This window comes from Cricetulus griseus (assembly GCF_003668045.3).
Source record: "Cricetulus griseus strain 17A/GY chromosome 1 unlocalized genomic scaffold, alternate assembly CriGri-PICRH-1.0 chr1_1, whole genome shotgun sequence".
Taxonomy (NCBI): domain Eukaryota; kingdom Metazoa; phylum Chordata; class Mammalia; order Rodentia; family Cricetidae; genus Cricetulus; species Cricetulus griseus.
This window is the reverse complement of record NW_023276807.1, coordinates 103828533-103856015: the sequence shown is the minus strand read 5'-3', so window position 1 is coordinate 103856015 and position 27483 is coordinate 103828533. Positions and strand designations below refer to the sequence as shown.

Genomic DNA, 27483 nt, shown 5'->3' with positions numbered 1-27483 from the left:
CTGCAGGCCAGCCTAGCACGGGCTCTTCCACACCTACTCTGTCTCCAATGGTTAGTGGAGAAAACAGTCACTAACTGCCATGGAGCTGACAGACTTCCTCAATCAAAAAATAGATCTCCCCAGGACATGGGAGAAATTTCACTTGAAATATTTTTAAATCCATTAAAAACACACGTAGCCTTTCCACCTTAATTCATAATCCTAGATAAAAGCCAAAACCTGATCAACTGACATCTAGTTAATGGTAATATTTTCAATTTGGAACCATTTGATAGTACTAACATACAAAATTATCCTTAATTTTCCTTACTTTTGTGAAAAACACCATTATATCATATTATCTCTCAAAAGTAGAACAAAATATAAAAACTATTTCAATATTGATGTCAAGTAAAAAGTAAATATTAAACATACCTATAACTGCAACACTCAGAAGGCTGAGGTAGGAGGATTATGAACATATAGCCTATTCTGTACAATGCACCCTGGCTCAAAAACTAACAGTGAATATTAGTAAAGGTCAATACCATAGGACTGCCTCTGCTCACAGCTGGCTCCATATTTTTTTATTTTTAAATTTGGTTCAGATTTTTTGTTTGTTTTTTTCAAGACAGGGTTTCTCTGTGTAACAGCTCTGGCTGTCCTGGAACTCACTTTGTAGGCCAGGCTGGTCTTCAACTCAAACAGAGATCCACCTGCCTCTGCCTCCTGAGTGCTGGGATTAAAGGAATGTGCCACTACCGCCTGTCTGGTTCAGACTTTTAAAAATCATTCTGCTCTATGATAACAATGTACATGTGATACCAAGTTTATTTAAAAAAAAAAGCATTAAATCCAAATTAAAATGTAATCATAGCCTGGCGGTGGTGGCACACGCCTTTAATCCCAGCACTCGGGAGGTAGAGGCAGGCAGATCTCTGTGAGTTCGAGGCCAGCCTGGTCTCCAGAGTGAGTGCCAGGACAGGCTCCAAAGCTACACAGAGAAACCCTGTCTCAAAAAACCAAAAAAAAAAAAAAAAAAAAAGTAATTGTAACTTATTTTAGACCAATATGATTATAGAAGGCTTGCTTTCATAAATCAAACATGTGATGCTAATTTTTTAGTTAAAAATTCCACAAAAGTGATTGTTTTTAAAAAGTGGTAGTCAAAAGAAAATCTATTCTGAATTCCAACGATATTTATTAACACCTTTCCTGCAAAATAACTGGAAAAAATTAGCCAAAACCCCACAACAGTCAGTGCACTTAGCTTTGTTAAAATCATGTAGTGTTTGCCGAGCTTGGTGGTACACATCTTTAATCCCAGCAGTCATCAGGCAGAAGGAGGGGTATCTCTGAGTTTGAGACCAGTCAGGTCTCCACTAGGAGTTTCAAGCTAGCCTGGCCTACACCTTAAGACAAAAACTGCTCAGCTATATGCCAGGCACTAAGTTCCTGGGAAGGTGATAAATAGTTATATCTGAATGAAAGCCTTTGAAGATCAACTTAGAAACTTAAGAGAGGATTAAAAAGCCCAGGCTGTTCCAATTAAACCCAGAATAAATCAAACATTGCTACCTCTCCTCAGTTTGATGTATCTGTGGGACAGTGAACAGTCTGGTTGCCCAGCAAGTGCATACAAGCAGCTTCTATGTGGTCATCTCCTCCTTTAACAACCCTCATGGACATTTATCACACTTACAACATAATCACAGAAGAGAATAAGGGCCCCTCTTCGCACTATTTCTCTATTGCACATTCCAAGTTGAGCTGCTGAACCAGAATCCTCCTCTTCTTCACCAAACATCTGGGGACTAAGTGACTTCGTGCAGGACAGACTGTGCCTTCTACAAAAAGTGAAAGATGCAATGAGAAGGTGTCTGGGATAGCAGTAAGCTTACATACACAATACTGAACATGGCTATGTTTGACTTTCCTTCTCAAACCCACAAGTTATTCCAAACATTTCTACATCAGACCAGTGTTGTGTGTTTAAGCACCTCAGACTTCTGTTTCTAGAAAACATTAAAGGACACAAGAAGGCTTAGCAGGCAGATGATTACAGTGCTTGACTGAAGAGCAAAATCTATAATAAAGCTGCAATTCCAACTAACATGTCCATTCCAGAACTCATACTGGCCATGTTTGATAATGGAGAAGTTGTTTTTTAAATTCCACATGTTCTACTGTCAAGGTGCCAGAGGGAAGCCCCACTTCATATTCCTGAGCAGGTCCCTGTTGTGGAATTATTGTTCTAAGTGTTTCCCCACTAAAGCAGTTATTCACTTGGTACTCCTTTCTCACTGCATTTTTTTCTTCTTTCTAAATACAGCCCTGGAGACTCTTGATTATAGCCAAATATTTAAAGCACAATGTCTGACACACTCCCACCACACCCTTCTGGCTTTTGCTCAATCTCTGTAGGGATAGAGGTCACAGGAGGGCAAGTACCTTTGAAATATGTTGACCAATCCTGGTACTCCTCAGTACTAAAAGACAACTGATAACATATTCTACAGGATAAAGTTTTGTTAAAGCTGCAGACATTCTAGTGACCATCTACAATGGGATCCTCTCACCAAATGCAAGGAATAGATCACAGATCATTACTACCACAGGAATAAACTTTAAACACATGGTGCTAATGAATAACCAGATGCAAGGATCAATTTATATGGAATTCTGCTCTGGGCACAGAGTATGCATGGATTGGTACTTACCATGGATGGGGGAAGGGATGACTAAAGGGTCAAGAGGGAACTGCCTGGAATGTTGGTACAGTGTGTATCTGACTATAGATACACAAAAGGCATTTTACCAGATATCCTATGTCAATTAAGAAACTGCTACACAGAACACATGCCCTTTCTCAGTTGGAGCTCTCACTCACAGCTACAAGTAGATCAAAGAACTTTTGAAGAATAGGTGGAATTCGCAATTAAGAAATTAGCAGGAGACATATGGTATGAATATGAAATGGTCCCTACTGGAATATAACAGCTAACATAAAAAGACAAACATCAATCAAATCATCATACAAATAATGCTCAATTATGGTCTTGCCACTTGCCACTGAGGAATAGAAACTATCTAGGAGCAGATCTTGAGACCTAACCAAATGAAGAAAAGTCATGGAAGGCTCCTCTGAAGAACACTGCTCTAAACCCAGAAGTGATGGTCTTCTAATTTTAATACATGGGGGTGGAAATAAACTGTAATTTCAGAGCTGGAGAGATGGCTTAGTGGGTAAGAGCACTGGTTGTTCTTCCAGAAGACCTGGGTTCAATTCCCAGCATCCACAATGGTAGTCCACAATTGTCTGTAATTCCAGTTCCCAGGGGTTTGGCACCTCACAAAGACATACATGCAGGAAAAACACCAATGCACACAAAATACATTTTAAAAAAAGAAACTATAATTTCAACTTTGAAAGACTACCAATAACTGCATTACAATAAAACCAATTTTTGTGGCCAAATCCCAGATTCACCAACTCAAGAAAGCCTTTCTGTACACTCAAATCTATATAGCCCTTTTGGATAACTGGAACCATTATTTCTGTCATTAAAACCCCTCTTGAGCTGGCAAGACGGCTCAGCAAGTAAAAGCACTTGTTGCACAAGCCTTACAACCTGAGTTTGATCCTTGGATTCCACAATGGAAAGAGAGTACTGACTCCTCAAAGTTGTCCTCTGACCTCCAAATGTGGGCTAAGGCAGGTGCGCATGTACACACACACCATGAATAAAAATGAAAAGAAAATGTCCATGACCCCATTTCTTATAGCTCTAAGTCCCTCTATAGCAAGCCTCCTCCTAAGAACTGGCGTCTCTTCCATCATCTTTTCCTCTTATTTTTTACTGAAAATGTCAAACCAACAGAAAAGCTGAAAGAACAATTTAATGAACAGCCCCATGCTTTTTGCCTACATTCAACTATTAATATTTGTACAACTCATTACATGGTACATACTCTGCATAAACACATACTACACACTCACATGAAACTTTATTACACACAGTCTGAATACTTGCACACGCACGCTTCTTCTGCTGCACCATGGAAGAGTTATTGTAGAGTACATTTCATTACAAATACTGCAGCAGTTGTCTCCTGAACATGCTTAGAGCTACAAAGCCACCACTCACACTAAGCTTATCCTTACATTTCCAACTACCCAATAATAATTATTCTAGCAGATCCAGAACACAATCAAGGATTCTAAAGTAAATTCACCTGTCCTATTTGTTTTCTTCAATTAACATAACATTTTTGTCTTTTAAGACAGACATTTCAGTGTATCCATGAGCATCTTAGTAGAGGATGGCCTCTAGCATCAACTAAGGTTGATCTCCTATTGTACAAACAATAGTATGACTTTTAATCCTTAACAGTATTGTACACCAATAGGGTGGGCAGATGTTGCTGAGAACTATTGTTTAGAGCAGGCTGGAGTCATTCTTACCTTCCTCCTACTTTCTTGGCTCGTCCATAGTTAACTTAGGCTTCACACCCTGTATCTTACCCAGCACAACTCAGTCTTGGGAGTCCATTAGACTCTCCTGAGAACTTATTACACACAAGTTCCCAGAGCCCAATTCTTTTTGTTTTTTACGTCTTTAAACACATAAAAAATTATTTGTGTGCTTGTGTATCACAGTGTGCCTATAAATGTCAGAGGATAACATGTTCAAAAATCAATTCTCTTTCTAGCATGTGGGTCTCAGGGATTGAACTTAAGTCATCAGGCTTAGCAGCAAGTACCTTTGGTTAAAGCTGCCAGTTTTTTGGGGGTGGCTGGTTTTTTCTTTCTTTCTTTTTTCTTTTTCATTCATTTTATATACCAACCACAGTTGTCTCTGTGCCGCACCCTCCCCCTTCAACTCCCAGGATTGTCAAGTTGGGAGAGGGATGGAGTGGGAGGGCGATGAAAGAGATTATCCTGATGGAGCCATTATGGATTAGAGAGAAACCTGGTGCTTGTTTTTCTTTTGTTGTTGTTGTTGTTTTGTTTTGTTTTGAAATACAAGTTTTTACTGTGTAGCCCTGACAGGTCTGGAGCTTGCTGTGTAGACCAGATTGGCCTTGAATTCAGAGGTTTACCCGACTCTGCCTCTTGAGGCTTGAGATTAAAGACATACTCCACCATACCCAGCTCTGAGCTTTAATTTATAGCTACTACCCCTATCAAAGAAGCTTCTCTTTATAGTAAATGGAGACAATCATAGAAAACCACAACCGGACACAATGCAGAGAGAGATGGATGGACTGCTAGGGAGCCCAGCCCCAGTGGATACATCTGCATTACAGTTCCTGCGTCCGTGGCTCAGGGAACATTGTGGAAGAGGAGGTAGAAAGATTGTTAAGAGTCAGAATAGCAGAAAGTCTGATGTGAAGCAGTCTATGAGGGAAATGGATGCACAGACAAGACAATAACAAAGGCAATATCCATGGATACATTAATGTGGATGGGAAAAATTTCCTAGGATCTTATCCCTAGACAAAGAACTGTAGGTAGCTAATGACCGCTGGAAGAGAATTAGTCTCTCCCACGGATGAGCCTTATTGGTTGTCCAATGCAGAGTCAACCTTGAATCCATATATACACAAATAACAAAATCAGACACCACAGGTTGCATTTATATATACTTGTGCATACACTTATATACATACATAATACATGTATTTATGTAACAAATATAATCAAAGAAAAAGAATGTAAGAATGGGGGTATATAGAGGGACTTGAGGGAGGACACTTAGAAGCAGGGAAGTGATGTGATTCAATTTGAAAACATTTTTTAAATAAAATAAATAAACAGGAAAAATGAAAAAGAAAGGAATGAACACTAGTGGTGCTGAGAGCACCTGTGCTCAGAGCAGTCTGTGGAGCAGCAGCACTGGTAGCAGCAGGGGCTTGGGATATATGCAAATTCCTAGCCCCCAGCAAGCTTCCTGCACTGAAATGTTTTACACAGCTTCAAGGCTGATTTACATGTACATATAAGAATCAGAGAGCTAGGCTTCCTGTCCACTAGGCCTTACAATGCTCAGTGATTGTGTCAGGCCTAAGAGAACCTCTAACCATTTCAAATGATGCTGTGGGTGCCTCCCCAAGTAATCCCACATACAGACAGAAAGTAGCATTTCTATTTCTTTTGCAGACACCATTTAAGGAGCACATAGCAGATAGGCAATAATGTTCTTAACAGAATGTAAAAGTTGGGTCTGGATGGGAGCACCTGGTCTCCCTTCACCAGGCTGAGGAGTTAACCTCACTTATACTCTTCCTTAAGGAATTTTTCCCGACAAAGGCTCAAAAGTTGTCCAGAAACTACACCAAAGACTGGCTCATCGGGGCTCACAGCTTTTTACCTCTGAACATGTTCAGATATTTGATTGAGTGAGTTTCTGGACACTAAGATTTAAACCTAAAAACTCCTTGCAAAAAAGAGGGCCACCCATAACCAGAAACAGTCTATCTGGATAATAAAAATAAATTAATAAAATACTTCCAATCAGTTTTGAAATTTGCTAAATAATTACTTCATTATCTAAGAATACACAGAACACATTTAATCATAACAAAGTTAAGACATTGCAACATGTCTGGCTGTGGAACCAATGAAAGCCATAGGACATAGCAGGAGGGATAGAGCCTCACAAACATAGCCACATGATGGAACAGTGTCAAAGAGTTTGTCACAGTGAAAAATCACAGTGAAAAAGCAGCTGTTTAGTTTGAATGCCTGTAGCCAGACCACATTTCCCTACAAAACAGTACCCAAGAAAAAAAAGATTAATATGAAGCCAAAATTTTACAAAGCCTCATGAAGAATGGAAAATAAAAATGCCCTCATAGCAGCTAAGCCTCAGGCCAAACACTGGGTTGGTGCCTAGGCCTGGAAAGCTGTGCACCTACTTGGGTGTCTGCTGCACCTCTGCCCACCATCGGTGGTCAGTGTGGTTGATGAGCAGTAGGATCTGACACCAGAGCAGTACCAGAGCTGGGTGTGTGGGCACCATGGATCGCACCCGTGCATTCAGGCTCTCTAGAGTATAGAAGCTGCCTTCACAACCATCACTGGTGAAGAGTCTAGTGGCAGCTGCTGTGATTCTCCGGAACATTCCTAGAACCAAACAAAAATAAGTAAAACTGATTATGGGGAATGTCTCTACTGTTCATCATTACCCAGTACTAGGTAGCTAGGCATAGTACTTTCCCACACTTATATGTTTACAGCACTTGGCACTTAGAGAATTGTGACGTTAGTGTGTGTGCATGTGCTCATGGATATGTGTGGGTGCTTGTGTGTGTGTTGAAGTCAGAGGTTGATGTAGGATTGATATTGCTTCTCCACCTCATATTTTGAGACAAGGTCTCTCACTGAACCTGAGCTCACTGATTAGATAGACTGACTTCCGAGTGAGCCCTACAGATCTTGATCTCTCCAGCTGTCTGCAGGGATTACAGAAGCTGTGCCTGGCTTTTTACACAGGTGCTGAGAATCCACTCAGGTGCTCATACTTTGCATGGCAAGCACCTCACTGATAAGCCTTTCCCCCAGATCCAAACTCTAATTTTTCTAACCAGACACTAAACTTACTTAATAAGTCAGATCACTTTTGCCCCTCTGCTGATTGGCATTGCCTCATTCTCTAGGAGCTCCAAAACAGCCACTGGGGAAGCCTAAACATGGGTGGCCAGAAAGAACCAGCCAACATAGGGACAAAGGATTCAGGCCACAGTTGGGAGAACACAGAACTGAGCCACAGCCAGCAGACAGAATGGCATCCTACAACTCTTTGGCTAGCTGAGAATCAAGGGACAAAAACACAAGGGCTCAAGAGCACATAGGACAATTGTCAAGAGAATTGTCAAAATCACAAGGAGCTCCAAGAGCATATAGGATAATTGTCAAGAGAACTAAATATATCTTTATAATAAAGTATAGCTGATTTATTAAACCCTATCTTGAGACCAACCAAATACCTAAACACATTAGTTCTGTCACCTAGTGCCACATAAACAAGAGATATAAACATTTATATACAACTTAACAGCACTAGGGCAAAAGCATGACAGGTACTGCCAGAAGGGTGTACACATGCTGTATCATAAGGGAAGCCACTGACTGAATGATACCATGTAAGTTAATTAAAGTAAAAAAAAAAAAATCACACAAAGTACCTCAGATAAACTGCATTTTAGTTACGCAGTCACAGAAGTAGCTAAAGTCCACTGTATCTGTGGATGATACATGACATGATACATACCAATTTCACGGCAAGTTTTGCTAGACAACACTGAAACACAACACATAGTAAAAATACTCCCCTGAGTGTTTTTACTATCTTGAGGTTTTTGAAGAAAGAAGGGGAAGAGTACAGCAACTGGAGGTTAAGTACCCAAACTACATGGCAGTCCGCTAGGTGAGCAGGACACAGCAGAGATCCAAGGAAGGTTAGAGAAAGCTCTTCAGGTATCAGAAACCAATCAGTAGAAAATACTAAGTGACCAACATACTAAAAACAACCCACTATTCATAAATAGTTATACTTTCTTGACTTTCAGTTTGCTGCAGTAGTCAATGAAGCATAAATCAAAAGATCTCTAAAGGCCAGGGCAGTGGCTCAGTGGGTAAAAACCCTTGCCACCCAAGATTGATGACTGATTTCCATTCCCAGGACCCATGTAAAATATCAGAGATGGTGATGTGCATCTAATTCCCACAGCAAGAGGGCACACAGAGACTGGAGGATTGGGGAAAAGCTCTTGTTGGCAGTGGAATAGCAGAAACAAGAGTCTGCCTCAAAACAAGGTGGAAAGAGAGAACAGACTCATGAGAAGTTGCCCTCTAACCTCCATATGCACACCCTGGCAATGACCCCCCCTCATACACACAAAACAAATAAGTAAATAAATTTTTAAATAACAAACAACACCTTTAAGAAGAAAAAAATCAGCATTAGGAATTAAGATAGTTTGAAACTAGCATCCATTATCAAAATTAAATTCTGGCACATCACTGTGCCAACAAATAAGGGAGGCAGTCCATTTAATTCCTCTTTCTCCATGGCTCACCTGAGCAGCCTGCTTTCCTCCCTACCCTGTTTCCAACTCCATTTCTCCTGTCTGCTCTCCAAAGGCTGATTCTGCTGCACACTTCAAGTTATCTTACCAGGCACCCTCAGAAACTGTTTATCGATAAACTGTTCAGATCTTCCTAGGTCAGTGGTTATGTACCACCCTCCCCACAGGCTGTGAAGCTCCACAACGACACGAAGTACATCTGCTTGTCTGACCCCAGGACACCATTGCCCAGGACAGACAGGTCAGAATATAAGTCCTGTTGGATGAAGGCTAAAGACAGTAACTACTTTTTACTCTAAGATACGTACATAAATGCACATACTTAAAATGCATATAGAAGGGGCTAGAGAGATGGCTCAGCGGTTAAGAGCACTGGCTGCTCTTCCAGAGGTCCTGAGTTCAGTTCCCACCAACCACATGGTGGCTTACAACCATCAATAGTGGGATCTGGCATAAAGGTATATATGCAGATAGAACACTCATACACATAAAACAAATCTTTTAAAAACTGCACATATAAATCCAAATATAGAGAATACATCCTAACTGGAGATAAACCCTGCTTCCACTTCCTGTTACTTCTGGCTTGGGCTCTAGAAATTGTCTCCAGAGTTCCAAATGATAGGCTGTTTTCATTGGCAGCAAACTATTAGTTCCTCACCTGTTCCTCTTCCTTTCACAAAGAAACCCATACCCTCAAGTGAAGGTTACTTAAGCTGGGTCAAAGCAGCCAGGAGCTCACAACTGCCTACGTGTGTGTGTATGGGGGGGAGGGGGTTAAACAAGGTCAATTAGTGTACTTCAGAGGCTCAGACCACTATGTCCAGAGGCCAACCTTCTGCCACATGAAATGAGTCCACTAGAGAGCAAGGCCAAGATAGAAAATAAAGCTGGGACATGGAAATACACCACGGGACTATAGGATGAAAACACCATATCACACACTGCCCCCAATTAAACAAGTGTTATTATTATTTTTTTTTTTTAAAGACAGGTCTTCATATAGGTCAGGCCTGCCTCAAACCCATGTATCTGAGGATGACCTTAAACTTCTAATTCTGTCTCCACCTCCTGAATGTTGGGATTACAAGCAAGTAGTGAGATTGCAGGTGTGTGCCATCATGCTTAGGTTAGGTAGGAATCAAAACCAGGATTCTGTACGTGCTTGGTTTTTGTATGTAGCTCCAATGGACCTACATTCCCAGAAATGAATCTTTAGGTTTTGTCTCATTTTTAATTTGTTATCGGTGAAGGGGTGCACATGTGCTACAGAATGTACGTGGAGGTCAGAGAATAACCTGAAATAGTTAATTCTCTCATTCTAACATGTGGGTCTTTGAGATTACACTCAAGTTGTTAGTATTGGTATTTATTAAGCCATCTTACTGGCCACCAATTATTTTTATTGTGGTAAAATACATATAAAATTTTATCACCTTGATAATTTTTAAATATAAAGCTTTGGTATTAAATGCATTTATGTTATACAACATTACCACCATCTATTTATAATTCTTTTCATCTTGTAAAACTGAAACCCTAAAGTCATTAAATTCCTCTCCTGAAGTCCTTGGCAACTACCATCCTGGTTTCTGAGAATCTCATATAAATGAAACACAATGTTTGTCTTTTTGTGTCTCTATTATTTTGTTTGACCCAGTGTCTTCAAGGGTCACCTATGTTGGCTTTTTAATTTTACTTTATGTATATGGGTGTTTTGCCTGCATGTATGTATGTGCACTTTGTGCATGCCGGGTGCTGGTGGAGTTTAGAAGAGGGCATTACTGGAACTGGAGTTACAGTTGATTGTAAACCTCTACAAAATACTGGGAAGCAAAGGTGGGTCTCGTGCAAGAACAGAAAACACTTTTAACAGCTAAGCTATCTCAATTATCCCATGTTGTTTCTTATGTCAGAATTATTTCACTTTTTCAGGCTGAAAAATATTCCATGCAAAAACACATTTCACTCTATAACCTATGTATATGCCATATTTGGCTTATCAACCAGCCCACTAATAGATGCCAGAGTTGCTTCTAACATCTTAGCTATATAATGAATGCTGTTATGAAAACCAGTATACAGCTATCTTCCAAGCACTCTGTTCCCTATTCTTTCAGATATCTGCCTACCAATGTAATTGCTGGACCATATGTATCAGGTTCACTCCTATCATCATGTACTCACATGGCACAAGGAGTTTAGAGAACAGTTATCATGGGAAGAGGGCACTGCTGGAGACAGGGAACATGAAACACTATGAAGTCTAATCAGATCCACCTACCAGATTTGAAGATGTGGATCAGACACATGAGCAGTGTGCCCAGCTCTTGGCAGTAGAATGTATGCTGCTGTTCACTCATTTCCACTTTGAGCTGTTTTGTAACAATGTCTTCTAAAAGAATACCAACCAGCTGTAAAAGAAACCTTCCAAGAAAGGGAGCAAATAACAGCATATTAGGTCACTATCAGTGAGCTTATGCCAAGCACCAGTATGTAATAAAGACCATCAGTTTTTGCAAAGTAAAAAACCACTAGGGTGGTCCACTGAACAAAGTGAAAATGAAATGTTTCAGACCGCCGGACGTTGGTGGCGCACGCCTTTAATCCCAGCACTCAGGAGGCAGAGGCAAGCATATCTCTGTGAGTTCGAGGTCAGCCTGGTCTTCAGAGCGAGTGCCAGGATAGGCTCCAAAGCTACACAGAGAAACCCTGTCTCGAAAAACCAAAAGAAAAAAAAAAATGTTTCAGACCATTACTGTGGACTAAGTTTTTGTATCCCTCTATATAACCTTCCTCAAATATGTAATGGTAATTATACCACCTTCAAAAGCCCATCAAAACAAAATGACAAGAGGTTAATTTTTTTTTAAAGCTTTATCAGCTGCAAGAATGTTAGATAAAAAAGTGTTACATAAATACGAGCTGGTAATTCACCACAGGATTTTAGCTTAACATCAATTTTATCAACTCCTTCAACTTAACAGAGGGAGGGTAATGGGCTGCCAGTTGAACCTGCAAACAAAAAGGCAGTGTGTGGGTTTACAAGGAACCATGGGTATCTCTCCCTGAAAATATGGGAGGCTTTAAGGAGTATGTTTGTAGCACTACTCTAACAGAGTAAATGCTCCAGAAGTGGGCAGGTACTTCATGTAAAGTGTTGGCAAGTGCCTGAAAAGTAACCACTACGATTGCCCTTGAGGAGCTCCCACACTATGTGGGAGGGAACACATGAGCTGATCCTGCAGGTATCTTATAGATGCTATTCACCTTGGCAATGTGGTTCTTAAAGCAGCACATGGTTAAAACAAATCCAGGCCTGATTTTTCAGTGGCTTACCCTAGGTTTTTAATTACTCTACAGGCAATTCACCCCTTAACATGCTATATTCAGGGAAGGCCACCCCTGCTTAATCATGGTGAGCCACTCTTATCAAGTCTGTCACAAGGACAGAGCTAGAATGAGACAGAACCTTTAAAAAGGTGTGACGCAAGGCCATTGGTGAGGTAGTAGAGAATAAAAATTGGGTAAGGGGGTAGAAGAGATGGATTGGGGTTCATGAGAACTTGCTACTCTGGCAGAGGACCCAGGTTTGGTTCCTAGAACCTACGTAGCAGCTTCCAATTGCCTGAAACCCCAGTTTCAAGGGATTTAATGCCCTCTTCTGGTCTCCATGTGCACTCAGTATACTTACTTACACATAAGCAAAACACTCATAAACATTTAACAAAAAGAAATAAACCTAAAAAAAAAAAAAAAAAAAGACCTGAAGCCAGACCAGAAAATACTGTTAGCTGCTGCTGCTGCTCAGACACCATGGGACCAATCAAAAGACTCAGGTCAGTTTACAGGTTCAGAAAGAAAGCATACCTTGAGAATGTTTCTTCTGGCAAATTCTTTGTTTGTTTCCCTTCACTGCGTTCTCCTAGTGTTGAATTACTGTCTCCTTCCCTTAACCTGCTAATTACTGGACAAGAGATTAAATATGGCGAGAAGGAGAGTTCCTGAATACGAGAAAGAACGATATCTTCTGTTGATTGGGAAATGAGAACCCTCAGAATGGCTAGGATTCCAGATATCCACAGCTGCACAGTGCTTACAGATGCCTAAAAAAAGAGAGATAATATATATGTTAAAGCTAAGGAAAGATGATTAAATTTCCCTTTGTTGCCAATTCCAAGGATAAAAAATTACCCCAATTTACTACTTGACCAGAAAGTCCCTACAGTACTGGTTCCAGGTGTGGTCCTACAGCAGCAGGATCAGGCTCAGTTGGAAAATTGGAAAAAAGTTCCACTCACCAGCTGTGGCAACTCTGGTCTGGAAGCTGCCCTCCATTACACCAGTAGTGTCTGGTGAGACTCACCATTGTGCTTGGAGTGATGAACATACTCCGCAAAAGCATGTCCACAGGACGTAGGGAGGAAGGAGCCAAAATCTCAAACAAGGTATTTAACACTCCCAGGGCTTCATGAGAATCAATGTGCATCTAAGGAATTAAGCACCACAGACATTATCTGCGCAACCTGATGGGAATGCCAACTCCACACACATCATTCTTGCACGTCGAGAGCACACAATCACCACCATTCCTATTTTGTCCTCTCACTTAAAAGCATTTACTTTCAGCAGTAACCTCAATAAAGCTTCAAGACACCGTCTCCATTACAGCCCTCCCATCTTTCCTTTTCCTATGACTAGCTTCTTGTATCCAATTGGAGTGTTACAATCTCTGGGACTTTACATTGTTCTCTGCTCTACCTGAAGCACTCTCTTGAAGGTATCTGATAGAATTGCCCTGTTCCTTCCTTCCTGCTTACTCAATGTCACCCCCTATGCGAGGCTTTCCATTTTGGTCATGGATTGAACAATGAATGCATTCTCCTACCATGACACTACCCACCCTCCTTGCCACAGATAACTACTACCCTCTGATACTTTATATGCTTCAATAATGTATTCTTTTATTGTCTGTCTCAATGAAAGCGTCACTCTAAGGTGGGAGACCACTGCTTTTCAATACATTTTGTTCAGTCAAGTATTTTCTATCAGTCCCTGCCATACTGCCTACATATGATGACATAATTATTGATATGGTATGCCTACAAGTGTATATGAAATGAGGAGAACTTCATCCACAGGGGGTTTCACTCAAAGCATGGACAGAGCTTCATCTGGCAGCTGCACAGGCTTTCTGGTAGGGCTGTCTATAGACGGGCTCTGTCTGTTCTCTATCTTCTATTGTGATGGGGCTATGGTGAAAGCCACATAGACTTCTTGAGGCCCACATGATCCAGGAGTCAGGGCTGCGTGTTTCCACAAAATGTAGAACAGCCAGACCATTGCAGTTTCTGAATTAACTAGTAATGATTACAGAAATTCTGAGCAAGTGATGAATAACTGCTAGGTTACTTTTTTAAGTGATAAGAAAAGTGAAAAATCACAAAGAAAGCTAAAGATCAAATAAAATATCTGACTGACTAGAATAAAGGAGTCAGAATAATAAGTAAGTACTCAGTTTTTAAGTCAGAACTGGGCCAACCAACTACAGACCCTGCACCCTCAAGAGCTGCGAAGATGAAAACCTTAATAACCTCTCTGACCCTTAGTTCCCCCACTTGTAAAATGAGAAGGTAATTTCAACCTTAAAGGGTAATGGGAATAAAAGAAGCCACTTGCCCCACGAGCAGCAATATGAGCAGTTTTCAAAGCAAGAACCAACCTTTATAAGCACAACCAACCTTTATAAGCATCTCCGCCTACTCTAAAACAAATCACACTACATGGTGGCAAACCAGGGCCATGGTGACAAACCTGCTGCTTGGCTAACATAGGCAGGATGATGTCCGCAACCTGCCGAGACAGCCGTTTCCACTTGTCCTCATTCTCCTTGTGGCACTGCTGCAGGACAAGGATGAACATCTCCAGCACCTGCAAGAATGTAGGATCAGAGTACTTTCTGGCCCAGGGCCCTCTACCTTCCCATGTCCCACACTGGTCCCAGCTCAGCTAGGCAGATCTAGGGTTCAAAGAAATATAATCCCCAGTGAAGACTGAGGAAGTCACACAATCTTCACTCTGTGATATGTGAATGTGAAGCAGACAAAAAAACACAAGAGATGCAGGAAGCTCCAAGGGCATGGGTGAGCCATGCTGGGCTCAGGAAGACTCGTGATCAGTATTATTTCTATGGATTATAATATTTCAAGAACAAAGAAGAATCAAGTGAAGATCAAACTTACATTAATCTGTAGGAGAACTCAAAGACAGCCTTGACTAAACACTCTGTGGACACCTTAATGTTCCTATTAACTTTAATGATTTTTTAAAATGTGCATCAGTGTTTTGCCTACATGTATGTCTGTCTGTGTGAGGGTTAGGATTCTTCAAAACTGGAATCACAGGTGGTTGTGAGCTGTCATGTGGGTGCTGGGAATTGAACCCAGATCCTCTGAAAGAGCAGCCAATCCTCTTAACCACTGAGCCATCTCTCCAGCCCTTCTATATACATTAAATTCACCTCAGTGTTCTTTGCAAAGGCAATCTATTTTCGACTGGCCCTCACAACAATCATTAAAACTGAGTGAAAGTTTATTGGTAGTCATTTTGGTCATTCTAAACAGATGTATTTGTGATCTAGAAGAGGTTTATAAAACACACCTGACCCACTGCCCATCTTGTAGATAAAGTCTTATTGGAACATACCCATGCCATCTGTATACACATTGCCTGTATCTACCTTCATGGTACAATAGACCAGGAAGCCCACAAAGTCTGCAATGCTGATTAGTTTGTGATTTATAGTAAAGAGTCTGCTAACCCCTGAATTATAAAATGTGACTGCTATAAAAGAAGAATATCACCTCAGGGACATCCTCAAAGCGGCCTTTCTTCAAGGTGCAAGCGCAGTGCTTATGCTACACAAGAACCTCACCTCGCTTTAGTTCATGGGCATTCAAGGGTCTCCATGGGGCCCCATGATGAGACTGCTGAACATCCACAAGTGGTATACTCTTCCCCAAGGCACTACCAGCCCTGCCATGCTTGCCAGGGTCATCTGCTTACTCTCAAACTACTTTATGCCTCTTGTATTTTTATTGTAGTCATGTGATTTAACTAAGTATTAAGTATTTAATTAAATATTACAAAGATTGATCAAAACATAAATGTAACAAAAAAAGCTCTCTTTCTTTGAGAAAGGCTTGTGGTTTTATGAAGATCCAGAGACAGCTGAAAGGAACTAAAAAATAAGGGAGGGACAGGCAAAAGCACAAGTTTAAAAGGGACAAAAATTAAGAAAACTGAATTTCCACACATGGGCTGACTCAAAGCATTTAAAATCCATGTTCCAGCTTAAGGAAAACAAAACTAGAAAAGAGCATGCGCGCACACACACACACACACACACACACACACACACACACACACACAAAGAAGAAGAAGAAGAAGAAGAAGAAGAAGAAGAAGAAGAAGAAGAAGAAGAAGAAGAAGAAGAAGAAGAAGAAGAAGAAGAAAAGAATGTGACTAAGTCAAAATGAAAGTAATTACCTATTTACTTTATTTCAGATTTGAAATTTCTAGTCTTTAAAAGGTCAATGGTGTAGATCAACATTGTCAATTGATGCTTGAACCATATTTGAGAATAAATAGCTGCTGTCACATTTAGTATCTTGATTCACATTACAACAGTCAGTCACATGTCTGGTGGCCTTCTGGGGCTGTGCCAGCTCTAAACCTCGTGCATTTTCTCCTTTCACTGCCATTTCTTTAGGTCCCAGAGAACTAATGTTCCTGAGACTGTTCAACACACACAGGACTTCACGGCTACGGCATGTCTATCCATGTTGATGATGTAACTATCATCCACTATACCGTCCTCTTACCTGATGGTATTGGATGAGTCTTAACAGCATCGACACAACCACCTCCTTCTGGGTTTCAAGCTCTTTTCCAGCATCAGCTTTATTTGTTCCTCTTAACACAAACAGGTCATGTACAATGGGCTGCAGAGCAGGTATGGCTGTGGGCACAAAAGGGTGAGCAAATAAGGGCACATACATGTGGAACTGGAGATTCAGATGGCTGTGAACCACTATGTGGGTCCTTAGAACTAATCCTATGAGCAGCCAGTGCTCTTAACTGCTAAGCCATCTCTCCAGCCCCTAATTTTTACCTTATTATTATTTTTTTGTGTATGGTTACATGTATGTCTGTTCACCACATATATACAGTGTCTGACCCCTTGGAACAGGACATTGTAAGTCGCCATGTGGATGCTTAGAATTGAACTCAAGTCTTTTGGAAGAGCAGCCAGTGCTCTTAACCACTGAGCCATCTCTCCTGCTTCATTCAGGTCTGTATATTTGACATTTGCATTTCAACTAAATCATGCACCAATTGCTAAACATTTCACAATCTGTGCTCTGATGGAGCATGAACAGAGGCAAAGCTGACAGCTCACAAAGACTGAGAGTTCCTATCAATGCCTCTGCTCAGTCTATGGTCCCCTGTAGAGGTAGTAGATGGAGCTTCTCTATGGCAGTGCCATTCTCACTTGTGGGATTTGCAAAGCTCTAAGGACACATCCATACCAAAGACCAAAAGCTTCTAGACCAACAGTTCTCAACCTGTGGGTCTCAATCCCTTGGGGGGGGGGGAGCGCATGCTGAATAACCCTTTCTTTCATAGGGGTTGCCTACCAAATATCCTACAAGCAGATATTTACAATATGATTCATAACAGTAGCAAAATTACAGTTGTAAAGTAGTAACTAAAATGATTTTTGTGGTTGGGGGGGGGTCACCACACATGAGGAACAGTATAAAAGGGTCACAGCATTAGGAAGGTTGAGAACCACTGCTCTAAACTCTTGGCAAAGGAGTATGGAGAATCCAACTAAGAAAGGCTGGAAGACTGGGGTTAAAAATTCAAAGAAAGAATCATGACACATTCTTTTTGGTCACTGCTGCTGCTGAACAAGCCAGGGCCTGTCTGAACAGCCAAAGCTGGCTGCAACTCATGGTCCTCCTGCCTCTAACACATGAAAGCCATTAACAGAGGTATACACTGTCAAGTACAGTTACAGAACATTCTTAAAATACATACCACACCTCCTTTTACAGCTAAAGGGTCAAAGCTGAGTGGCTAACCATTAACTATGGTTCTTATTTAAGCTTCAGCAAAATAATCAGGCAGCCATGGCATCAACCTTAAGAAGTACAGGGGTTAAGAACCAATGTGCAATGAGAACTTTAGTTTCCTCATAGTTCTAATTCATTAGCCCTTTACTTATATGTAGCATGCTTACAAAATATAGATACAGAATTCAAAGTGTGGTTTATTAAACATTGAATAGCTTCTCTTCTAAAATACAATGTGGCAAAACAAAAATCCCCAAGGAAATGTCCAACTACACTGCAAAAACCATTGAGAAAGAAATCAGAATTTATAGCTGGGTTTGGTGGCATATACCTTTAATCCCAGCACTTAGGTGGCAGAGGCAGGTAGATCTCTTCCAGTTCAAGGCCAGCTTGGTCTACAGAGTGAGTTCCAGAATAGCTAGGGCTGTTACATAGAGAAACCATGTCTCAAAAAAACCAAAAGTGGGGAAAAGAAAGAAAGAAAGAAAGAAAAAGAAAGAGGGAGGGAGGGAATGAGAATTTGAGTTGGGAATACAGGTCAGCTGTAGAATGCTTTGAGTAGCATGCCATGAAGCCCTGGGTTCAATCCCCACACCTTATAAACCAGGAATGGTAATAATGTCTGTAATCCTAGCACTTAGGTAGGAAGAGGATCAGGAGTTCTAGGTCATTCTTGGTTCAGAGTGAGTTCAAGTCAGCATGGGATATGTGAGAATTTGTATAAAAAAAAAAAGTCAAAATTTGATTTATGACAAGCTAGATTTAAATTTTTTTAAGTTTAGGGGTGTGATCAGAGTTAAAGTGCTTTGCAAATGTGAATCCCCAGATTTGAGCCTATGTCCTCTCTCTGAAAAAGAACAAAGCAAACACAAATGACAAAATTAAAATTTTGCTCCTAAACAAAGACATTTATTGGAATCTATCTGTATCTTAATCATGTCACTACTTTTATATACCTCACTATTTTTTAATCTCCCACAAGTAGTTTGCAAATTTCTGTGAGTAAGCAGTGTGCTTTTTTTTCAATCTCAAATACCTCTAACCTAAGCACATGCATGCATGCATGAGCCCCCATACATGTACACATACAGCACATGCAGTGCAGGGCTGTCATGCAGTTAAAGGTGGGTGGAGGTGAGACCGAGGACCACAAGCAAGCATGTATGTATCCCGTTACCATGTGTAACAGCCTTCCTTCCACTGGCCATGATGCCATCACACAGCTGGATGATTTTAGGAATTCCAATGATTTGTTTTGAATGGTAGCGTTCATAAGACAGTAATACCAGGAAGAAAAATATATTTGGAATAATTGCCTCTGATTCCCTAGAAACAAAAACACCCATTTAGACATTTCTTTATAAAAACTACAATAAGTGATATGCATACACAGCATAACATAAATCAAGACTCAACCTCAGGAGAAAGTACTAAAGTAGAGCAGACTCTGCAGCCTCATTAACCCCACCTGCACCAGCGGGCTGCCTGCCTCTGCCCACAGGGACAGTCTGACAATTAGGACAGTGAAGCTGCAGCAGGAGGGGGGGACAACTTAAGCACTGGATGCCAGCAGGTAAGATGATTCTGATGCTTCATTTTCCTTTCTTCTCTTAAAGAAATTCAGACATCAAGGAGAAAATGTTCCCTTGTCAAAACTATGGAGTCAAGGTGTCATAATCAGAACAAGACCTGGTTCTCTATATCCCAGGGACTCTCATAACACTCTCCAGTGCTATGCTTTACAAACTACTTATTAAGAACAGAAATTTTCAAAAATTACAAATTTTTGTATGTATGCACAAATTTGTATAGATGCACAAATGTTTCTACGCAAGTCTTGAGAAAGGTTTTCAGCAAGTGTTCAGAGGAATCAAAGTGGAAAGCATGTAAATCAGACTTCCATTGGATACTAGCAGCACTTGAAGCACCTGTCACTCTAAGGACCTAGGATTACATGTGTTCCATGGCAAGGATGATAACTGAAGTACCTGAACTGGCCCACTTCAATGTACTCAAACTGCTTCAGCACAAAACCGATGAACACCTACATCAGGGAAAGAAAAGCTGCCATCAGTCACAGGCTTACCACATACTTCTACTGATCTGTGAACTATTCACAAGCACACACACAGCAGATTAGCTTGTTTATAGTCATGTTCTCCAAAGCTACTCTGAAGTCAGGTAACTGCAGAGTACCTTCAGACATGCCTTTAGGAACTGGTCAAGGCAGACAGCTTGGAATGGGCCTATAATCCCAGCACAAGAGGGGAATCAGGGCCAGCGGATGGAAGTTTGAGGTCAGCCTGGGCTACATGGTAGGTCTTTGTCTCACAAAACAAAGTGACTAAATACAGAGATGAATCCTCACTGAGAAAATAAGTAATAAATTCCAGTTATTACTCATAATCACATCTGGAAGACTGTGTCCAAAGAGTGGGCAACCAAGAGCACAATTCCTGCAGCACACAATGCCTAGATACTGTCTGTAACCTACACTAGAGAAGCCAGTAGGAAAGGCCAACCTTAGGAACAGAGACAGTTCCTGGGCTGAAGAGCCCATCTACTTCACTCTCACTTTCTGTGAGATTTCATCACCCTGGCAGAAGCTCCCACAGATGAACTTCAGAACTTATACATATTGTTGTGCAAATTTGGGGCATGCACAGACATTCAGCAGATGCTTGGTAAATCAGTATCTGAACTGAGTTTGTGCTTCAGTTTTGGGCATTTATCCCTCTACAGGATCCGATGATGAAAGTCGATGAAGCAAACAGGAGGCCAGAGTGCTCATGGTAAGAAAAACAGACTACCCGGAGGATGAGTAGGAAAGCTTTGCTGGTATGAGGCTCAGGGGCCCAGAGTGAAAGACATATATGCAGACAGGGGCACAGCACATAAAAAACGTGGAAGTCCTGGGCATTTTTCAATGTTAAGTAACAGGCAGTAAATTTTAGGAAGAAAAAAATTACCTTTCTGTTTTAGAGGAAACACTCTGGATAGAACAGAGTAACTATAGAAACTATCTGGTAAGACATCCAAGTCTACCTAACATATCTACTGATAAATTAATTTTCTGTCTATGATGGATGGCACAAATAGAGAACACAATTTTTACCTCTGCTGTATAGGAAAGTGAGAAGAGAAGACTGTAGCCTTATAGGTGTTCTAAGATGCATCCATCAGTGTTCTAGAGGCTGCAATCCTATCCTCCAGGTCCAGCCCAAGCCTGTTTCCTCTACAGTCCATGGCCCACAACTGTAGACCAGGTTGTTGGGGTATGGAAATGAAGTAGCACACTAGGGTGGTTTGAATAAGAAATTTTCTTCATAGACTCAGGTTTAAATGATCTCCTGCTGATAGTGTTTGGGAGATAACACCTTGCTGAAGAAAGTATGTCACTGAGTTCAGGCTTTAAAAGTTTATCACTTCACCCTACTTTTATTCTCTTTGCTTATTGAATGTGGATGGAGATATGAGCTTTCAACTTCCTACTGCAGATATCTGTGGCCATGCCTCCCTGCATGATGTCCTTTTTTATTTTGGATTTTATGTGTTAATGTCTTGCCTACAGAAGAAGGTGTCAGACTCCTCGGAACTGGAGTCACAAAGGGGGTGCCGTGGGGGTGCTGGAGAATCAAATCTGGGACTTCTGGGAGAGCAGCAAGTGTCCTTAACTGCTGAGCCATCTTTCCAGTCCCCATGATGGACTGATTCCAATCCCTCTGGAACCACAAGGCAAAATAAGTTTTCTTCTATGTTTCTTTTGGTCTTCTATTTTATATTAAAGCAGCAGAAAGTAACTAATTCAGAACTTCCTATGAGAGTGAGATATTGTAAAGAACCTCACTGTGAAAAGACTTTGGAACTTTGGAATAGGATAGTGGTTACAGTGGTACAGTATAAGCAGAGCTTACTGGGCAGTGAAGGGACCAGCTCCCCATTTCGGCAGCCATAACAGGCTAACAGGTGCTTGCCTGACCTTGCCTTGGTCACTAGGTGGTCAAATGCCTGCCTCATGGCAAGGAACCAATCAGAAGTTAGCTGGTGGTGCTATGCTTTACGGCTCTGGGTGTGCTTTACGGACAAGTGCACAGCAATGATGTGCAAAGCATAGCAACCGCCCTGGGAGGGCCTATCGGCCATAACAACCGGATGACCAATCAACACAGGGCAAACCCTCCAAGCCTGGAGGCACACCAATCCTGAGCCTGTGCGTACCCCTAGACACTCCCCTTACGCTGCTCTATAAGATCTCTATGCCATGGCTTCACCGCTTCATTCCTAGCCATCCTAGCCATCCGCCATGGTGGATAGATGAAAGGCCCACGCTAACATGAGGTTAGCTCGGTAAACAAATTGGTCCTGGATTGAGATCCTGGGGGCCTGAGCCTCCAGGGGTCTTTCAGGCAGTTGTAGAAGCCTAAGAGACAGTGCCAGAATAATGCCTTGCTCTTGAGGTTTTAGAAAGAAACAAGATCTCTATTACCAAATGGTTAAGAGGCCATTCATGTAATATTTTAGTAAAGAATCTGGTTGCTTTTTGCTCATGTCCTAAGAAGTTGCTTGAGGCTAAATTAAAAAATAATGGACTAACTTCTTTGATGCAGGAAATTTTAAAGACAGCATAACACGGAATCTATGGACTGGTTATTACTGATAACTCTAATGCAGGTCTACTCTGAAAAGGAACAACTGGGGCAGAAAGAAATAAAAAAATGTTCTGTTTAGAGAGAAAAAGCACTAGCAAGGTTAACATGGCTCCCCACCCCAGATGTGTGCTGAAAGTGAAGCTGTAATTGATATTAAGATTAGCGCCATTAAGGAGAGGCTTCCTAATCTGCATTGTAACAAGGGCAACACCTCATCCAGCTAAGTTTCTAGTGAAAGAAGGATGCCTAAGGGGCTGCTTGCTCCTAAAAAGTAACTGCTTCAAACAAGAAAGCTGTTGCTAGTGTGGTCAAAGGGGAGGAAGTCCATACCAAACTGTTGGCCAAACCTGGCAGAGTTTTCCATGTGGAACTGGCTTTGGAAGCATGGAAAATGCAATAGTGAGAGGATCATAGATTATTCTGTGGTTTCAGAGAGCTGCCAAGGCCAGGCAATATGAGGCAGAGGAGTCTTTGCAAGAAGGCCCCAAGAGCCCACTGCATGAAGCTGTGAAAGTTAAAGCCTGGATAATGATTGAGATACCAAGAAGTTGCAGATGTTAGAGCCTGAGCTATCTTCAAAGAGCTACATATAGGGAATGAAAGTAACCTAAGAAAGGGGGATAGAGGGGAGGAAGGAAGGGATGTATGCAGTAGCAGCAAAGCTTAAGGTGTTGGGCCATCTAAGCCCTTAAAAACTAAAGGACAAACAGAGGACAAGGAGCTATAGGTTTGATGTTTGCCCTGCTGGGTTTCAGCCTTACTTTGGGTCCAGCATTTCTTCACTGTGTCCCCATTCCTACATTTTGGAATGAGAATGTATATTCTATGGCATTGTAGATTAGAAGTATGTAATTTGCTTTAGATTTTACAAATCAAAGGGTGGTACAATTAAGAAATTGCCTTCAGTCTCAAACAGGACTTTGAATTTTTAAACAATGTTGAGACTGTAAGATTATGGGAGCTTTTGAAGTTGAACTAAGTGCATTTTGCATTATGATATGACCATGAGCTTATGAGGGTCAAGGAGTCTCCCCAAATGGCACATCCTTGTAATTCACACAGAAAGAGTAGCCCAAGATCATAGCACAAAAGTGATGACCAATTTTTAACAATGGAAAGCCATGGACCTAAGGTGTCCCTGAAGAGAATTTGTATTTATAAACATATTATAAATATGATTAGTGGGCAAGGCATGGTGGTACATGCTTTTAATCTCAGAACTTAGGAAGCAGAGGCAGATGGAACTTAGTAAGTTCAAGGCCAGCCAGATGTAAAAAGTGTGAGTTCCAGGACAGCCAGGGCTGCTACACAGAGAAATCCTGTGTGTATATGGGAGGGGCGGGGGCATGGATATGACTAGTGAAATGTTATAATGACAGGAATTGCATGAGAAAGGCAAAGTGAGTTTGAAGAGAGGAGTTCAGATCCGAGTTTCACAGCCCTATATGATGTAGGAATGAGGTGCTCAGCTATGGGCCTGATGATTATATCAGTGGTTGAAATTATATAATGGCCATAAATGATATCTTGATGTTTTACTGTTATTTTTTATAACCCATTGAGTCCAACTAGTGCTACCCTACCACAAAGAAAAAATGACAACCCCTCCGGTGGGTCTCCTGAGCCCCAACCCCAACCATGCTGGGATGTTGACTGGTTTGATCCTGTAATTGCAAGAGCTCTGTCATGTCCAGAAAACAGCATTTCACAGCACTCCTCCATATCCTCCACCCCTAACATTTTTTTCCATACCTCGACCCCAATTCTGCAGTGTTCCCTGAGCCTTAGAGGAAAGAGGGGGCTTGATATAGATGTCCCATTGAGGGCTGAGCACTCAACAACCACTTACTTGACCACTGCCCACTGAAAAGAAGAAGCTTCTCTGATCAAATGATCACCTGTTTTTATTTCTATTTATTTACTTATCTATCTGCTTGTTTCTTTACTTTTTTTTTTTTTTTTTTTTTTTTGAGACAGGGTTTCTCTGTGTATCCCAGGGTGTCCTTGAACTCAAAGATCCTCCTGCCTCTGACTCCAAAGTGCTGGGATTAAAGGTGTACACCATCACCAATGGCTGAAGATCACCAGTTTTTAAGAAGTCTGAATTTTGCATAAATGCCCCTTCCCATCACAATAAATTTTAAATTATATCTTACAATTAAAAAAACTTATTTTGGAGTTGCAATTAGGTATACAGATGTGGAAAACCCACTGAAATTTCTAAAGCCTAACAAACTCCACTGGAACATGGTACAGATTTGGGACAGTATCTTTTCAGTTTCAATTTGTATTCAGTTAGAAATAGGTATGGTGAATACCAAGCAGAGACAAACCTGATCCGAATCCAGCAGACAATAATTGACCCGTAGCTGAACCAGCTGTGCCAGCAAATCCAAAACCTGCTTCTGCAACTGTACAGATGTCGTTGTGGTGTACTGCTTCAATGCTTTTATAACAAGAGGCTCAAATAATCTAATGTGATTGTGAATAGCATTCTATAGGGGGAAAAAAATGAAAGAAACCACGGTTACAATTAGAAGCTTCTAGCAACCAATCTAGAAAGTGCTGAGCTCCATTTGCGTCCCTGTGGCATGGCCCACATGCCATCTCTAGCTGCAGCACCATTCACCTTATCCGCACGGTTCTTTGTGACGCTTGTGAGGTTCGTCTTCAATTGGGCAGACACTTTCTGGAGTACATCAAACCACCTGACAAATGGCCAAAAGCAGAAACAACAAATACCTTTTAATAATCTCCTCTGTACTCAGCCATACATCATCAGTTCAACTTCATGTTCAAAAAATCAGACCATATCAAAATGAGACTTAGAAAGGCCACTGGATACAAGAGCAACATGTGCTGGAGATAGCAGGACTCATCTGAGTGTGCAGATACACAGTACCTGTGCTGTGCCTGCAGAAGTTATGCAAGCCCATGTTTGTTGCTACAGGAAACCCACTCCTCAGTCCACTCTCTAAGAGGGCTTGAGAAGTGAGAATTGTCTGGAAGATAGGTAATTTACATATATCACTTGGTTTTCTTAGGGTAAGACTGATGAATTCCGTAAGTTCAACATCAGCCTAAAAAGCAGCATAGAGAGAGAGACCCATCTCATAAAATGTTTGAAAATACAGCAAAACAAGAGATATGGGCACATACATGAACATCAAGATAAAGCCCAGAATAGGAGTATTTTCCCTGATTCCAATAATGTCTGATCATCATAAAAAGGAAAGGATTTTATTACCACTCCTACACAGAGTAGCATTTCAAAATAGGGCTACAATAGAGCTCAATGGTAAAGTACAAACATGCCTAGCAAATGAGGTCCTGAAAGAAAGGAGAAATAGAGGGAGAGACTTCCACATTGCTGGCATTAAAAAGATTAACGTGAATTCATGTAGAAATCCAAAATAACACACCCCAGATTTTGTGTGCCCTTTAATAGCTCTAAAAACTAGCACCACCATGCCAATTTGAAGTTGGTCTTTTGCATCATAGAACAAAGAGGCACCATGACACATGCCATCTTACTATAAGGAATGCCATTCATGAGCCCTGGCAAGCACCAAATGCTTTCAATAGGTGAGGTCACGCATATACCACTTCTAGTCTGGGGCAGGATTTGAAAGTTAGAAATTATGCTTCACAGGCAGCCAGTTTGGGTTCTTCCTCTCCAGACTGCCACCTCTGGATGGCAGACTGCAGCATAACTCAGCCAGTAGTGTAGCCTTCAGGGCAGGGCTACACATTACTCATCTTCGTATCAATAACTATTACCCTGAGGCATCATGCTCCTGCTCCGCCTGCACCATGTTCCTCAGACTGGCATCAGCCAAGGCCTGCGTGAAGTGTGTGTACGGTGCCATGAAGCAGTAGTGATATAAGCCTGGCCTCACACTGGAAGAGCCAAGGCGCTGTGCTCGGCATTGAGACTTGCTGGGGTTCGAAGATAAGCCATCAAACTGTGAGGCCAAGTTTGTCCCAAAGAGAGTCTTCAATAGCTAGAATGAAAGAATTGAAACATCAATATATATCACTTAATATAGATTTAATGTAGATGAGCAGCACAGGCCCGTCTGTTATCCCATCTGGTGGACAGGGGTTAGGATGGACATGACTGAAATAGGCAAGTTGCAAGTTCCAGGTGAGCCTGGGGGCAACTTAGTGAGATCATGTTTCAAAATTTAAAACGTCTGTCTTTCCTAGAATACACAAAGCCAGGTTCAACCCTCAGTACCACTACTAAAATGAAGAAGGGAAAACAAAACCAAACCAAAAGTAAACACCCTTTAAGACTCTCCTTTCCCAGTAGCAAATCCAGCAGGAATATATGATGGAAAGTTTTGTTGTGAATCCCTGTGAGTCAGTACCTCAGAAGATTCCCACCATGTGGTGCCACTGTGCCTGGGATTCTCTGTAGTTCTAAGTGAAAAGAGCCTTTTTCCCACCAGGATAGGGTGACAAACAAAGGCAAAGCAATGAGGACCAGTGCTGCTTTTGATGCCTTCTGCCCCCTCACAGTCCCAATCATAGAGCAAGCAAGAGTGGCAGTGAGAGACACTCAGCCCTTCCTGATACCACACCATGAGCACCAGCTTCTAAAAAGGGAACTAAATTTT

General features: G+C 41.4%; 1 protein-coding gene across 2 annotated transcripts in view; it reads right to left on the bottom strand.

Moving 5' to 3' along the window:
* Positions 1-27483, bottom strand: part of Htt (huntingtin) — a 143534-nt gene that overhangs the window by 35699 nt on the left and 80352 nt on the right. For both annotated transcript variants that reach the window (XM_027387134.2, XM_027387135.2), the window contains 12 exons: positions 26642-26865; positions 25491-25569; positions 25195-25356; positions 20201-20256; positions 19390-19538; positions 16956-17092; positions 14887-15003; positions 13439-13561; positions 12943-13178; positions 11357-11499; positions 6901-7108; positions 1682-1826 (listed from right to left, as the gene is read on the bottom strand). In XM_027387134.2, coding sequence (XP_027242935.1) covers positions 1682-1826; positions 6901-7108; positions 11357-11499; positions 12943-13178; positions 13439-13561; positions 14887-15003; positions 16956-17092; positions 19390-19538; positions 20201-20256; positions 25195-25356; positions 25491-25569; positions 26642-26865 — 1779 coding nt within the window. The remainder of the gene's footprint in view (positions 1-1681; positions 1827-6900; positions 7109-11356; positions 11500-12942; positions 13179-13438; positions 13562-14886; positions 15004-16955; positions 17093-19389; positions 19539-20200; positions 20257-25194; positions 25357-25490; positions 25570-26641; positions 26866-27483) is intronic.